Consider the following 12041-nt stretch of genomic DNA (forward strand, 5'->3'; position numbering starts at 1 on the left):
AAAACTGCTCTGAAAATAATTGGGTCTCATTAACTGTTGTACTATGAAATATACAAGATTAGGAAACAATTCATGTTACTATATTTGATGTTTTGAGTTAAAGGTTTTTGCTGTGCCATAGCACTTATTAAGCAATCCCACAGATTCTCAGAAAACAATTTTAGTCTCTTCCACTGAATCGTTATATACTTGCATGTAGTATAAATTTGATAACAGTGAAATGAGTAGTTGTTGTCATATGTTTAGACTACAATTAGGAATTTGTTATTTGGCAATATTAAAAAATTCATTATTTTTCCATTTAAGCATGTTGATCACAGTCATCTTTGCTAAAGGCAAAATTAAGAGGTAAAATGAGTCTCCTACAGGGGGTTACTATACATTAACTAGACATAATGGCAGATTTTATTTCAGAAAATGAATTGTTTCCTCCAAAGTTGATGGGTGGACCTAGTTGGTGGAAAAGTTGTATATAACCATTATCTTCTGTGATTCTTGGAAAAATAGTTCCATAGCATTTCATGAATATGAGATAAAGGAAGTTAGACTTATATTGCAACACATTTTAGAAGCACATTTGAAGATTCCTATGATTAAAAAAAAACCCTGAATAACATCAACTGAAAAGATTGTAAAGACTTTAATAAATTTTTCATGTATGAGAGCTCTTTCGGAGGTATAATCAACAGCAACTGCTGTGGCAGTGCTGAGGACTTGGAGAAAATAATAAGTCATCATAGTAGTGAGAATTGGAGAGATGGACAGAAGGAATATATAAACATTGTGAGAGAAGTATATGTAGTGTAACTAAAGAGAATATGTAAAGAAAACTTTCTGGATTCTACACAATAATTCAAATTTTGTAAATGGCATTAGACAGTTTAAAATTAGTCAGGAATTTGGGGGGAAATTTAGTGGTTATTTTGGAGTAGCTTATCATCATGTTTGCTTTTTATAAGATTTTTGGTAGATGGAACTTCTATCTGTTTGTCTCTTGATATGATTGGGGTTTATATTTAAGGCTTAATAATACTATGATAATGTGCACCCTTGGGAATTTCTCTCTTTAAAATAACATGGAATAAGAAATTCAAAGGCCAGGCATAGTGGTCCACACCTGTATTTCTTGCTATATGCAAAGCCAAGATCAGGAGGATTATGTTTGAAGCTAGCTTAGGCAAAAGTTAGTGAGACTCCCATCTTAACAAAGAAGTTGAGTGCACTAGGCCTAAACTGTGTTCCCACCTATGTGGAAGCATCCATAAAAGAGTGACAGACTGAAGCTGACCCTGGGCCCAATTTTGTTACATAGAAAACAAGCAAAAATGGCCGGGTATGTGGCTTAGTTGTTAGAGCACCTACCTAGTTTAGATTAGACCCTGAGTTCAAACCTGAATTGCTAAACAAAAAAGAAAGGAGAGAAATAAAGAAAAAAAAAGGAAATTCAACCAGATACTTACCTGATTAACTGTGTTTACAAGATAAATTAAAACAAATGTGTACTCAGAGAAAGAATATAGGAAAATATGTCAGACCTACTTATTAAATTAATTGGTAGTTTCAAGCACTTATGACACTAGTGGCTATGTCAAAAACATATACACAGAATGACAGCTAGAGAAAAAAAGAGAGAGAGAAAAAAAAGAAAAACAGGACCAGGTACTATGTTGTTCATGCATGCAATCTTAGCTAGTCAGCAGACTGAGAAGCCTATGAAACTTTTATCTCCAACTAACCTGCAAAAAAAAAAAAATGTGGATATGTGGCTCAAATGGGAAAGTGCTAGCTTTGAGTGAAAAAGCCAAGGAAGAATATGGCCATGAGTTCAAGCCCCAGTACTAGAAATCAAAAAGAAAAGAGAAGATAAGAAACAAAGTTAAACAGAGTACTGTACATTGAAAACTACAGGAATTAAAAGATTTGTATTTTTGTAACTTCTTTTTAGTTAATGCTAGTGTCACTTTTTCAAGGTTATCCAAGCTTAAATGAAAAATTGAGCATATAATTTGTTATTATTATACTACCCTGAATTTTGGATACTTAAAATGAGTTTTACCTGTTTAGAGGTAAGGCTACAAACTAATGCATAATGATATTAAAAATATCTTACTTCTTAGGAAGGTAATTTAAAAAACATTTTATTCAAGAAATATTTAATATTAGTATCATTTATTATTATTTATATTATATAATATGTAATTTAAGAAATATTTCTGAATATTCCAATAGTTTTTTTGAATTAGCTTATCTTGATATGTGTACATACTATTAAATAAAGAATGGGTAGTTTTTATTAATTATTAATTAATTAAGTTTGATGATAATGACCATGAAAATTTGGTTTAAAACCATAATTTATAGATACATTTTATGAAAATTTAGGATACTGTAAGATATTATACATATATATAGTACATATTTGTACATATTATTTATTTAGTTTTATTTTCTCTTAAATTTTGACATTTCACCAAATATTTCATAGCAAATATAAACAGGTTTTTAAAATTTTTTATTTTTTACTGGTCGTGGGGCTTGAACTCTGGGCTTGAGTACTGTCCCTCATTTCTTCAGCTCAGGGTGAGTGCTCTACTGCTTGATCCACAGTGCCACTTCTGGTTTTCTAGTAGTTTATTGGAGATAAGAGTCTCACAGACTTTCCTGCCTGGGCTGGCTTTGAACTGTGATCCTCAGATCTGAGCTCCTGCGTAGCTAGGATTACAGGTGTGAGCCATTGGCGCCTGGCAACAGGTTATTTTTAAAGAAAATAACTATTTGTCTTTATTGTATGAATTTATTTGCTTTAGGATTTAAATTTCAAATAAATAGCTATGGATTGCAAAGCAAAGAGTTACTTTCCTTTTTATTAGATAGGTACACTGTAACAAGCTTTATACTAAATCCTAAAACTACAGCTATGAATAGAGCATAGACCACTCTTCATACAACTTACTATTCAGTAAGAGTAGCAGTAAAGGAAATAAGCAATTTTCATGTGATCCAGATGGGAGAGAAGGACAAGACTTTCTTTTGGAAAGCATATAGAAGAAAAGATAACTAATTTAAATTCATAAAATTACAGAAGTAGTCCCTAAAGAAAATGTGAGGTTGAAAATGGATTATTAATTTTGTAATCAAGCAATTTTATATCTATGTATACTCTTGAAAAACTGGCTTTCACTACAAGTAGCAGGTAAATATTTATTAATACTTGCAATTACCCAACATCAGTATAGTTAACCTTTAGTACCTTATTGTTACATGACAAACATGTTATTGACAAACATTTCTTTCCTGAACAAGTGCTAATGTCAAAAACAATGTAAGTATAAGTATGACACCATAAAGAAAATACAAGTCATGACCTCTAACTCAAGGCTTTTACAGTCCCGCCATGGAACTAGTCTATTAGTAATGAAAGAAGAGTGAACTGCACAAAATCAGTACATGAGCATGAGCTGGGATGAAGGACCATAATTGCCAGAAAAAGAAATCAAAACTCCTTCAAGCTGAGACACATCATAATCATATTTCTGTTTCTGGCTTGAGGGTATGCTTTTATATGAGTAGACAATAAATAATATAAATTGGGGATCATGACAGAGGTTTATGCACTTGATAACATTGCAAAGAAGGAACCATTGAAAGTTTTGACAAGAAAAATGAAATGAGGGAGGTATTGTCTAAAAGAAGGTTGGTCAGTAGGAGGGGAATGGAAGATTTGCAAGATAAGAGCAAGCAGTATTTTAAGGCCAGGGTAAGGGTGTGCACAAGTAGATGATTAAGCCCAGAGACCCCCACAATCACTGAGGAGAAAATATGATGTGTTGAAGGGCCATAGAGAAAATGAAGGATTTGAAGGAAATGTAACTTTAGAAGGAAATGTAAGCCTCTACAGATGTTCTTATAAGAGAGGGATCCTACAGAAAGGTCAGTTCGTCTGAGTAGGTGTTGCTGATAGGTTTGATTTGGGGGATTTCACTTCTGTGATGTCACTGAAGGGGGCAAAAAAAAACTCATGTAACAATTGACTAGTTACTGCCTGAAGATCTCTGACCTAGAAGAGCCTGCAACTCCCTGTCTAGATTCCTAACCCACAGAAAAAGAGATGCGTTTGCTGATATGTGTGCTGATAAGTTTAAGGATAATTATTTCTTAGTTGTAGAACAAAGCACACAGTACTAGAGAAAGTCAATTACTCACCAGTTGTTCTAATGGAGGAATGACTTCTTTCAAGACATGCTGAGAATGATTCCTTCTGTGTCGTGATATCTGAAAATAACATGATACATTGATATTTGCTACTATTAAATTGTTTTACTTCATAAAATATTAACAGTACAATGGATGTAACTACATGGAGAATTTAGATGCCTCCTTTACCATTAGATAGACAAGTTGGTTTATATGTGTAAAATTTGTTTTGCTTTTTTTCTAACCATACATCTAGACCATCTTTTCAGGTAAACTTTTAGTTAAGTCTAGCCAACCTTTTAGTTAAATCTAGACTTAACTCCTAGTTAAGTCTAACTAGTTCAGACCAATAAAATATGTACAGAAACAATTGGGCTGGTTAAAGCCAAAGCTACTCTCCAGTGAGTGCTTCCTCTTAAGACCGTATGTGCTCCAGGAGAAAAAATGGAATTACTCACTATAGAAAGGAAGAAGGAGCTGAAAGTAGTTTGGGCCCCAGTCACCCTGTGGAAAACAGCAAACCTCACTGCAGAAATCTCACTTTTTATTCATTCGTTAGTAAACTTAATTTGAAATCATTTCATAATTAGAGAAAATTGAAGATGTTTTTGTAGGAAACAGCATTCTATTTTTTGAATAACATTTTTATGAACCAATCACACATTTTAGAGAATTTTATCATCTCTGGCATTTTCCTGAAACAGAACATCACAAATGGTGCTAAATTGATGTCACAATGAACAATCTCAGAAACATGGAAACCATGAACGAAAGTAGTTAAAGGAAAGGATTCTAGAAATCCAACCTCCACAGTATTCCCCATTGATGTTTCTGCTTCTTGACAGTGGAAAAAGAACTTTAAGTTCATAACAAATAATTAATTCCTTTTATGTTACACGTGCTTAGAGCATACCCTTCTTTCTACTAACTTTACTAACATTTGTAATCTCCACTGAATATTCACTATATGAGGTTAAGTTCAATATACAAAAGTGAAAGATTTTTAGAATATAGATATCTTTCTTATTTATTTTCTTTGAAACCCAACTAGATTTTCAATTTTAGGGTATAATTCCTTCTACTGACACACATAGTACCTCAAACATTAAGTATTAGGAAGTTGTGCAAAGTAATTGTTTCCACAGTATTGATACATGAACATCTAGTCATTCATCTCTGTCCAACTTATCATTCCTTTTATGAGCAATTTTGTTCCCTCTCTTGTAATAATATTACATTTTTATGGATACAGTGGCCTACTCTAAGCATTAATAGAAAACTTCCTTCTAAGGAAACATTTAACATGATATTACACACAAAAGGTTATTAGAACTCATCATATTTTAAATTTAACTAATATCTACAGAATCTTATGGTAATATATTTAAATAATTAGTGTATTACATGAAATATGGACAAAAGCCTTAACTCCAGTGGACATTGTTATATGTGTTTTGCAAAACATTTTCATCTTATTTAGCAAAGTAATAATAATTTATTAAATTTGAGGGGATTAATATTATTCTGCTGTATAAATATGTAAATACTAACATAGTTTAAGTAACGTGCAAGGAATGGGGTATAATTTAACTCCAATGCTTCATTACATACATATGCAATGCATTACATACATACACAATATAATGTAACATTATATGTGTGAATGTGTGATTAAATACATGGAGAACTACAAAGTTAATACCCTTCATATACAGAAGATAATATTTTAAAAGAAAAAAATTTGAAGGGATTCAAACTTATAAAGGTTATGCATATTTATATGGGAAGCTAAAAAATCAAATTTCAAATCTGTTCTCATTCATCTTAATATTTCTTTAGGGGAAGTAATATTACTGATCATTCCTAATCAATAAACTAGCCCATCTATCATGCCCAACCAATTTATGAAGATGTTGAAAAAAAGAACTTTTATCACCTGTTGTCTGTCATAATGCTATTTCAATAAAGCATTAAGTAAAGAAACATTATCATTTTACATCGATTATTCTGGCTAAGACTTATAATTTAGAAAATTCTGGATCAGAAATGGATTGATTGCCTCATATGACTATCAGGAAAATCTTGGATGCACTGAACCATCCCAATATATTTACTTAGTTAAAAAAAACAAACAATAAAAATTGCGTCAACAAATGAAGTCCTGTGGCTAAAGACTGGCAGAAGAGACAGGGTGCTGCTGCCGTGACAAGGCCCTGTCCTGTGTTCTCAGGACAGAAGACACAAAGACTGGGCCATCTTGTCACTCACCCTCTAAGAAAGATGATAAGCAACTTATTCTAATTTGGGGGAGGTAGGGGCTAGTGTCAGCAATGATTGGAGCTCAAAAATCTAAGTTATAATTTGTGGAAAAGATGTATGGTTATTGTGGTTCTGTTACCAAGAACTAAGAGGGTGCTTCAGAAATTTCCATGGTTGATTGGGTGGATCCAATCCTACGGTGCCCTTAGTATACTCTAAGCTTTTAAAGGGAGAACTAAATACTTTATGTTGGGGATCAGAGGAAGTCCAGACAGTAGAGTACTTAAAGTCACGGCCTCTGCATTTGCCTTGTCCTCTTTGGAGAAGTTTTTTTCATTTATTCCTTAATGTTCACAAAGGAACTTCCCTATGACTTCTTACTCAAGCGTGGGTGGGAGTGATGACAGGCATTGGTATGGTAAGACCACATTTCAGAAAGACTCCCTAAAGGACAGGTTTACATTATGTTTGAATGGCTCCTCCAGGATGATACAGAAAAGGAGGCATAATAGATATTCAGTAGTGATGAGGTTAAATTAAGTGGTGTTGAATTGAAAGATTTCCTAATAACTGTTCTGCACACATTTATAAATTGTACTCAGCAAGATTTTAAAGATGTTAAAAAAATTCACTGTGATATATGCCTTTGGGAAATGTAGACAGAAAGAAGATTAAGAATAACAAGGGTCAGGATTTAGTGTATAAGGAATTAATTATCCAGACTAAAACAATATACTTCTGAGAAAATTGTGATAGTTAATATCCCAGGTCATCAATGAGGAAACTCTCTTGAAATTTAGCAATACATTGGCTGATAAAGCCACCAAGAAGATGTCAAGTCATCTGGAGGTACAAGTGCTACATGTTACCCTTCTTGTACACCATATGCCTCTAGCTCCTGACTTCACGTCTCTACAAGAGGCTCCACTTAGGGATATGGGTACATCCCAGAATCAAGAAAGAACGTGGATCCCAGATGGGAGGAAAATACTTTATAAACCTATATTGGGGAACCATTGCAGAGCACAAGCGATGTGTGATACTATTCTCCGAGCATATGTGTGCTCAGGGATTTATATACTCTAGCAGAAGGCTGTTTAACCCACAAAACAGACCTGACATGCCTGAAAGAGGGAAAAACTCAGGATTAAGGCTCCTTTCTAAAACATTTGAAGTGGTGGTGTTCTTTATCTAAACTGGCCGTCTGGTCTCCCCTCTTTTAAATCCAAAGATCAGTTCCTATGTGTTCTGCTTTATTCTCTCTCAAGGAAACAAGGACTACTGGTCCAGACTGCACACCTCAAGTTCCTCATTTATCAATAGAAGCCTGGACATTGTGTCCTGACCAAGAAATGGAAAAAAGAGAAATTGACATTGGTCTGTAGTACTATCAAGTACTAATCACCACCGAAAGGGCAGTACCTACTACAGAAATGGATGGACTTGCAGCACTTGGATAAAGTAAGTCCCCAAGAGAAGACAATGATATGTGTCATCCAGTCCTGGAGATATCAAATGACTTTAAAAAGAATGAAGTACTGTTGACTATCGCCCCCTTAATGACTGGAAGAGAGAGAGGGATTTAAAACAATATTCTCTTCTAGATTAAGTTTAAAGTCTCAGAGGGTGACTATCCATAATCTACCCTTTTATGGTTATGAGTGATATGGGATGGTCAACCAACCATCAGTGGTATAACATGGACAAACATAGATGTTTGAAAAAGAATGTAACACTTTGGTCATGGTTATAGATCCTCATTCAAAGACTGAGGAACTGTCTCTGTTAGGTATTATGGGCTAGAAATTTATCTTACTGGAATTCTCAATTTGATAACAAAATTCAGTTTAGAATTAATGGTGTTCAGTATTACAGGGCTCTTGGTGTCGTAGTTAGGCCTCAAGACATTCATCGTGAGGTAACTGTAGTGGGAATCAAAGATTCAAGACTGGTCACAGCTGGTAAAACTGGGTATAGGAAAACAAATGCCTGCTTAGAATGTATAAAATATTCTGCTCACACTTTAAATAAAAGTGCTTGTTATGAAAAACAAAGTGGTAAGTTTGAAAGTAAAAATGGCTCTTCTATAAATAATAGAAAATTTCATAGTATGTATATGAATATTTATCAATACCTTGCTATTATAAAATATTTTTTCAGTTCATTATGAGATACCCCTCCCCCCGGAGAACTATTGCAGCTTCAGACATTAGATGGCCTTGTGGTCCATTCATTTTTAATCAGAAAGTGATTAATGGCTAGTATGCACTGGGCAGTAATTTCTAACAGCAGATACTCAAAATTTATTTGTTTATAAATATCTCTACTACCAGTATTACAAAATGAGAATTCCATTTTCTTTCTCAAGAACTCTTAGATGTACCCACAATGTCAAAAATGGACATTTTGGTCTGTAACTTTCTTCAAGCAAAGCTCTAGCAACAGTATGTTGAATCCTTTTTTAAAAATGGATTGTTAAATAATTACTAAAATTTGAAAACTTGAACAATAGTATCTTGACTTGACTTTATGTTAATGATTTCTTCCTCTCAATTGCAAAGCATTTTTTTTTCCTGAGGAAGGTTTAATGTAATTGTACGCACATATTCTTTTACTTTTCACTGATACACTACTTAATATACTAATGAGATGACTAATAGTCTTTCATTTTGAGTTCCAAAAGCTCTTAAACAGTGTACAGTTCCTGTCTGTAAAGAAGCATAAGTAGATGTTTGTATCTCTAACATTTGTTTAAGTGTTTGAAGCCTCTTTTTGTTGCTGTGATACTCGTAAATGACAAACTCATTTTCAGTACTCCTTCATGATTCCTCTTTGAAACTTTCATGTATTCCATTGCTCAATTTACTCACCACATTCTTGTAAAAAGAGGCGAACAATTCTGTTGCTCTGACTTACTTAACTGTTACTTAAGGGTTCTTTTTGAACTGATGTGGTTCTGTCTTATATTGTAGTATGTCTTGCATTTTATGCAACAACATTTTGATAATAAATACTTGAGTTGGTGGTAAACCTTAATTTTGGGGCAAACATATCATGTCAGACTTCATCTTCTTTGTTTCTGTGAGTAATCCTTTTTGTAATGATACCATACTCCTATTCAATTATCATGTCCTACAAATAAAGAATGATGTGTAGCTACCACTGGAAAGAAAAATGAAATACAAACATCTTCTAGCTTAGGTTTTCTTAAACTCAACATCAGATTAATCTATGTGTCTAAAATGATTTTAGATGAATTATGTTTTCCATTTTATACAAACCCAGTATTCTATACACTCCTACACTGCCCCTCCCCACCTTTGAAATTGTGCAAAGTAGAATGAAGAATAAAGTATTCAGAATGTGTAATGAATGTTTGCCTTTAAATTCATTCCTCTGTTCTTATTAGCATATGCATCATACTTAAGATTTTCAGATATCTTTTCCTCCAAAAAGGAGAAATTAAAAAGTCTCTTTTACAAATTGTCTTCACTTTTTCTTCATTTTTATCTATTTAAAGTACACAAAACCAATGGATGAGATTACTATGTGATATATTACACACTGTAAAAATAACAGAATTTGGGCATATTATTTTTTTAGTGTAGGCGGGTCTACTATGAAAGTTATACATAAACATGAAACATTCCACATAGCTCTGATTTTAAATAGATTACCATTTTTGATGAAAGTTTATATCTTGTGGCTTAGAATTGAAATAAAATCACTTGAAGAAAAGCATTGGTTTGTTCCAACATTTTCACAGACGTGCATTTTTTGAGGCATACCTCCCATTAGCAACCTCCCTGGATACTTGGATGAAAAACAGAAGTAAATCTGTGGTTAAGTTTAGTTTTTTTTATCTTCACAGTTTCTCAAAGTTTTTTTTTTGGTGTATCCCAATTCAAATTTTCATTTGTTTCGCCAAATTCTAATTCTTAGAGCATTCTCAATCAAAAATTAAGGAACGTTAGTATTTTGTTTTTAGAATGGAAGGACATGGCCAATATTTCCTGTATTTGTAATGATTTAGTTGTTTAGAAATAATGAACATCATCTTAAGTGAGAACAAGTCTTGACAAGAAATGTGCTCATTACCTTATTCATGTAATTGTAATCTCTCTGTACAGCATCTTTACAATAAAATAAAAAAATATGCTCTGAGAAACCTCAAAAAATAAATTATATAGTAGATAATAGCTTTGAGGAATAAAGGAGAGTGAATATTCTGATATTTGACTTTATTGTGCATTTGATCTATTTTTAACTATTTGTGAGCAGATACTAGTTAAATAAATATATTTCATAGACCTAATGGGTGTTCATGATATAAAACAGAAAAATTATTTTGTTTGTATTTTATTAATGCAAGGTAAGAAAACTATCCAACTTTTATGCTTTTCTCCATCCTTCTGTTCATTAGACAATTCACCAGAGAGTGAATGAATGTGCTATGGCCCTGCGTACACACTTATTTTGTCTTCCTTAAACCTCTATTAATTGTGTTCTTTCAAAATGACATTTTATATGTTGTATACCCTGAAAAAAATAAAAGGAACACTTCAAAAGCCTTCTTTTTTTTTTTTTTTTGTCGGTCGTGGGGCTTGAACTCTGGGCCTGGGCGCTGTCCCTCAGCTCTTCAGCTCAAGGCGAGCGCTCTACCACTTGAGCTACAGCACTTCCGGTTTTCTGGTGGTTTATTGGAGATAGGAGTCTCATGGTCTCTCCTGCCCGGGCTGGCTTTGAACCGCGATCCTCAGATCTCAGCCTCCTGAGTAGCTAGGATTACAGGCGTGAGCCACCAGCGCCGGCTTTTCAAAAGCCTTCTTGAAGACATATTAAAGTGTATCAGCATTTACAAAATCTGTGGACTATTCCTTGGTTAGCATTTGTGTCACATGAAGCACTCACAGTCTAAGAATGAGTCTCGCGGACTTACATTCTCCTCAACCACATCTTTCCATCTCCCAGACAGCCAGAGGAAAGCACTTGTTTTGGATAATTCAACTATTTAATATTTGTTCCTTGCTTTATTGAGCCCCAAACACATTAATTTTCTTATATCTTTATCAGATACTTTTAGTTCCTCTCCAAGAATTTTCTCAGAATGAGAAATGCCATTCATAGGAAAGCTTAGCATACCACATTTTTGGGCTTGGTTCCTGTGAAACACCAGAGTGAAGAAATACAATAAAATTTTCTACCTTTCTTTCAATTACATGCTATCTTAATTTTTAGGTAAGAATTTCATATGAATATATATATATATATACATAATTTAAATCTCATTCTTTCCTGATTATTTTCTAAGTGTATATACATTATGAAATTTCAATATAAATAAAATTTGTAATAATCCCATGGAAGTAATTGGTACATCTCCTACATTAAATATTTATCAGATCTTTGTGTTAGAGACATTCAAAATTTTGCTGTATGCAACTTTGTAATATGCTGATAGTTGTTGTCAATAGTTCTTTTCCTCTGCAACAGAAAAATAATTTCTCCTGTTCAACTGCAACTATGTGATCATTAACCACCATCTCTTTATTGCCTCTCCTAATTCCTCTTCACTCTGATCAGTCTTT

General features: G+C 33.4%; 1 protein-coding gene across 2 annotated transcripts in view; it reads right to left on the reverse strand.

The window, feature by feature from the left end:
* The window catches only part of Arhgap15 (Rho GTPase activating protein 15), a 639204-nt gene that overhangs the window by 557882 nt on the left and 69281 nt on the right, over nt 1-12041 (reverse strand). For both annotated transcript variants that reach the window (XM_013030066.1, XM_013030068.1), the window contains exon 3: nt 4204-4272. In XM_013030066.1, coding sequence (XP_012885520.1) covers nt 4204-4272 — 69 coding nt within the window. The remainder of the gene's footprint in view (nt 1-4203; nt 4273-12041) is intronic.

The sequence above is a fragment of the Dipodomys ordii genome, unplaced genomic scaffold (assembly GCF_000151885.1).
Source record: "Dipodomys ordii isolate 6190 unplaced genomic scaffold, Dord_2.0 Scaffold126, whole genome shotgun sequence".
Lineage (NCBI taxonomy): Eukaryota > Metazoa > Chordata > Mammalia > Rodentia > Heteromyidae > Dipodomys > Dipodomys ordii.